General features: G+C 33.7%; 1 protein-coding gene across 2 annotated transcripts; it reads left to right on the top strand.

Annotated features, from left to right (window-relative positions):
• Positions 1-736: 736 nt before the first annotated feature.
• On the top strand, positions 737-4,478 carry LOC145738241 (odorant receptor 33a-like). 2 transcript variants are annotated; one of them, XM_081993083.1, is made up of 7 exons: positions 741-1,119; positions 2,424-2,576; positions 2,634-2,932; positions 3,065-3,242; positions 3,296-3,398; positions 4,036-4,293; positions 4,352-4,478. In XM_081993083.1, exons 1-7 carry the CDS (start codon positions 875-877, stop codon positions 4,415-4,417), a joined length of 1,302 nt encoding a protein of 433 aa, XP_081849209.1. In that variant the 5' UTR covers positions 741-874; the 3' UTR covers positions 4,418-4,478. The 2 variants fall into 2 exon arrangements, with proteins under 2 accessions (XP_081849208.1, XP_081849209.1); XM_081993082.1 differs by having other exon boundaries at positions 737-1,119; positions 2,424-2,932.
• Positions 4,479-4,792: the final 314 nt, after the last annotated feature.

The raw sequence follows: 4,792 nt of genomic DNA, 5'->3' as shown, positions 1-4,792 counted from the left end.
GGTAGCACGGCCGGATATAAATCTTCCTTAACGACAGCTTGGCGCGAGATTAAAAATTTCCGAATTTTAGAGCCGTGTTGGGTCTTAATTGTCAAACCTACAATATTGAAAAAATTACAAGTTGTTAGCCGAAAATGTGCTCTACGACTTTTATCTAAAGCGTTTTACAATTAGATGAACCGTACAGGCGCAAAAAAATCAAAACCGTTTTCCCATGTGAATCTCCTATGTACAGGGTGCTCTTGGTCACCTGGTATTTTTTTATGTGTTTCGGTGCTTCGTATTTATCTCTGAGAAGCTTTATGAATTATATTTTTGCTACTGTCCCAATATTTATTATTTTACATTGATAGGCTCGAGTATATTCGCAATTGTAACTTGTTTTTATGTTCATTTAATGCAAATACATTGTCATAGTTTAATAATAAATAGTTTTTAGGGCTCGTACATAGTTAGGTAATTCCATTTTACGTGGAATTTTGCAATAGGAAATTTGTTTCTACATGCATAGTAACGATATCCTTCCTAGTCCGGCTTTTCTATTGGAATCGATTTACTCTAATAGTCTTACTGCGATTAGTCTTAAAGACCTATACAAAATTGGGAGATTTTATTTAACTGGTATACTTCTTGAAAATTACAGTTAACTCTTCAGTTATTTAGTTAATGATTGCCAAAGCAAATAACCCCTAATCATTGAAGTAAAGCGAAGTCCATATTAGATTATTTTCCAACTAAAAAATGCTAGCATTAATGGTCACGTAACCTTTAATTATTTTATGGATTAAATAGCCATATATCAAAGTAATTTTGACCAATCTCAGCATAATTTGCATAAGTTTCTAAACTATACGAATGATAGTTAGTATTCAACATGTCGGATGCTCCAAACGACTACTTCAATTTTCATTACAATATTCTAAAGTGGTACATTTTACTTCCCTTTGATAATCCTGTCTTGAAAGCGTTATATAATATCATAATAGTACCCCATGTGATCTTAATAACCTCGTGCGTAATTTTGGAAAGCGGAGGGCTTTTAGTAGCTACCGGAAGCGACTTTAGTTCTACTGTATTAATTATCGCTGTTCTCATGTTACATTTACAGACATCACAAAGGTGATACTTTTTTTTATTTATACTTTTCATATATGTATAATGGTTTTGCCTTGCAGTTTGCAGTATACAGAGTGCCACAAATTTGTGTGTAAGTATGGGGATCTCGAAAATGGTAAGAAATACAGAGTTAGTTAAATTGTGACAAAATCGTGCAATTTGGATAATAAAATGCCGATTTAAAAATTTAAATTTTTTTAAGTACCTCGGAAAGCATACGACTGAAATTTTGGAAATTAGTTTAAACTTTTTGCTACTTTATTTGATGAGATAAGTGTAAATGAATGACATTTCTCTATTCCACTTTCTTCTTTTTCAACGTGGCAGTATCATAATGGAGATCTGACGTTTCGGTTTTTGGTTTTTATCATCAACTTTAATTTTTCTTAATGCGTCATATGGCTTTTTCTTTGCAATTTTACAAAAATGTTAAAAAACATTTTGTTATTATTCATCAGATAATTGAAAGTAATATACACTTTGTCATTGAAACTATTTTCTTTCTAAAACATTACAATGTCAAATTGCTTCAAAGTTTTGGTCATCTAACATAATTTTTTAACGTGAAGTTGTAGTCCATTTTTTTTAACAGTTATATTTTTAAGTACGACCCTATTTCTTCAGAAGATTCTGAAAGTTTTGTTTGTTCTGATTTAAATGATATTTAACTGTTGTCAGTTTAATTCGTAGTAACTAAATTCATTCATTCTTCTGATGTGTGCGTTCCAGTATCTTTGTCGAGCTTTACACCATCTTACGATATCACTGGTGTCAATTTGTCTTCTTAGGTCTCAGTTCCTTTTCTTATCCAGAAGGGTGTGGCCTGTTGTTATTGCGCGTATTGTTTTCATACCTGTTATTATTAGCATTCTTTTGGTTTTTGATGTATCGACTCTTGTGTCTGCTCCAAAGGTCATTACTGGCCTACTGGACCTAGTTTTAAATAAAGTATAGTAAGTATTTAAAAGAAGAAGTTGATGATGGTTAATAAAAATAGAACGTCGGACCTCAAATATGATATTGCCACTTTTCAGAGGAGGTAAAGTGTCATTTATTTTCACTTTTCTCATCAAATAAGTCCACAAAAAAAATAAAAATTAATTTCCAAAATTTCGTTATTTTTTGGATTGTCAGGAAAAATCGGATGATTTAAAATTTTATACGACGGCATATTATTATACTGCAAAATTTTCAATTTTGCCATAATTTAATAAACTCCTTATCTTTTACCGTTTTTGAGTTATCCATACTTACACACAAATTTGTGGCACCCTCTACACTATGCGTTTGACGGTTTAAATTTTCAGAGTTATTAGATGGCATTTGACGAAATCAAAGTACCTAGTGATTCTTCAGGAGCTAAGGTCAATTAATTCAGATCTGTACGACTTTGACTATCAGCTTACCTCCTTTGATGTTTCCGCCATTGACTTTTCCAGTACTTCGACGGGTCAAGAACGGTTCAGAATTTGTAAATATTTTTCTCTAAAGTTTATTGATCATTTGCACTATTTTAGAGCCCAAATACGCAACTTTAACGACCGCGCACTTCAAAAAGCTTATAATAAGTGCAAAAGAATAACGTTATTTTTTCTTACTTATACCTTCTTGAACATCTTTATATCATACATAGTAAATTACTGGAACAGTCCTAGAGAAGAACGCTGGAATCCTGCTTTAAACAAAACATCAACTTACAAAGGCTTTCCGTACCAGCTTTGGTTTCCATTCGACACTTCTATTTCTGATGGGTATTACTGGATTGCATTCCTGTACCAACCTTACGCCTTTTTCTTTCTTGTATCTGAATTTTTCTGTAAGTTGGAGTACGGGAGCTGGAGACAAATAATGCCACTTTAATTAAATTCCTGTAATCAATATGACGATTGTCACCAACTCCCGATTCATGTCATAAATAATGTTGAATGTTAAAAGAGAATTTATGCAGGTATTGACATTCTATGCGTCTCCACTATCATTCATTTAACTGCTTTCATTCGAGTGTTGGGCCACCTTTTTGCTTCTGTGGATAGCAACGTGGACTTCAGTTTGACAGAGACAAAAGTGTTACAATTAAAGGAACACAGGCTGATAAAATGTATCAAACAACTAACGAAAATTTTCCAGTCAGATTGAAATTCTGTCCTGGTGAGGTCATTTCTTTACAATCCTTTTGTAGATGTTGTGACATGCTTAATAACCTGGTATCTTCTCAATTATTACTACAGGAATTTTGCATGACCTGTGTAGTTTGCTGTAGCATCTACAGATCCACTTCTCCTGTAAGTATAATCCAGAATTAAGAAATAAAATAAAATGTCATTACAACGTAAGTAATAGAAAAGCAAGTGTTTTGAATATTGTTGTTGGAGAAAGTTCGAGTGGTATTTAGTGGGGAGATTGAAACCGCCTACAACAGGTAACCATTTATTTTTTCAAAATTTTAAAGATAATGGGTACAATAATGCATACTACCCCGAGTTTACCAAGGCCAAGTAAAACAAGAGATTCATGATGGGGTTAAAAGGAATTACAAGTGGGTACAGGAAAGCGACGTGCGGCAATTGCTCTAGGTAGAAGAAGATGGTGGCGGCCAAATGACAAAAAAATGTTTTTTTTTGGACTGGCTAGTGTCTTCCCTAATAGAACAGGTGATGAGGCTGCCTTTTGGATGAGGGCTACAGTAGTTTGTGGACTTGGGCTCAAATTTGACCCAGAAATTGGCGGTTTAATGATGATTCAGTGTTGATATATATCAGTTATGAGGCACGAACTGTTAAGAATTACTGGACCTTATTAACAATTGTCGCTACTTGGTGAATTTGACAGATGAAGAGTCAATTGTCACTTTCAATACCTTACTCTCACATTGTTCCGTCATTCTCAAAATTTTGAATTAAATTTAACTCAATATTTTAGGGTGTGAGTTCAACAGAAATGGGATACGTGTCGACAATGGGTATTATAGCCGCTATCGAAATGTTAACAGTGTCATGGTTCAACCAGTGTTTCATGCTAGAAGTGTTCGAGCTTCTGAACCGTATTTACGAACTGGACTGGTTAAATTATAACACAAAAATGCGCAAAATGTTAGTGTTTCTAATGCAACGAGTACAGAAACCCTATCATTTCACTATGGGACTCGGTTTCCCTTTGAATTTGGGAGTTTTCTTTACGGTAAGACTTTTGTTTTCTTTACTTGCGAATTTATGTCCTCTGTGCTATGGTTTTGTAGATGATCAAAACGTCTTATTCTTTGTACGCCTTGTTGACTAATACTGGTTCTAAAGTGTCCACTTAAACAAATGTATGAAATGTTCGCTATAGAATGATGTACACCAAATCTAACAATAAAAAAGCACCTTCAGCAATACCAAATTATCTTCTATATTTCAACCCTCGCATCGTATATAAACTATTATACAGTGTGAACCCCGATGAATCCCAGCAATTTATTATGGAAAAACCGCATGGTCCAGAATTCTGAAAATTTTAAAGCATTCAAAAGTCGATACGTGCAGTTTATCTAATAGTTATTTATACAGCAAGTGACTTCCATTTTTTATTCACGAAAAGCGTAGCGAGTGGCCTTTTAAACCGTAATAACTCAACATAATCAAATGAAACACCCCCTATCTGTCGAAAATTATTAAAGTCTCCTATAGCTAACTATGCG

Source organism: Ips typographus, linkage group LG15 (genome assembly GCF_016097725.1).
Source record: "Ips typographus isolate SLU linkage group LG15, UJ_Ityp_2.0, whole genome shotgun sequence".
Classification (NCBI taxonomy): domain Eukaryota; kingdom Metazoa; phylum Arthropoda; class Insecta; order Coleoptera; family Curculionidae; genus Ips; species Ips typographus.
This window is presented reverse-complemented; position numbering and strand designations above follow the sequence as displayed.

Excerpts from the sequence above, each read along its gene's own strand:
- LOC145738241 (XM_081993082.1), top strand. The coding sequence starts at position 875 with ATGTCGGATGCTCCAAACGACTACTTCAATTTTCATTACAATATTCTA. Across the intron at positions 1,120-2,423 it reads CATTTACAGACATCACAAAG|AGTTATTAGATGGCATTTGA; the intron begins GTGATACTTTTT and ends TTAAATTTTCAG. Across the intron at positions 4,294-4,351 it reads ATTTGGGAGTTTTCTTTACG|ATGATCAAAACGTCTTATTC; the intron begins GTAAGACTTTTG and ends ATGGTTTTGTAG.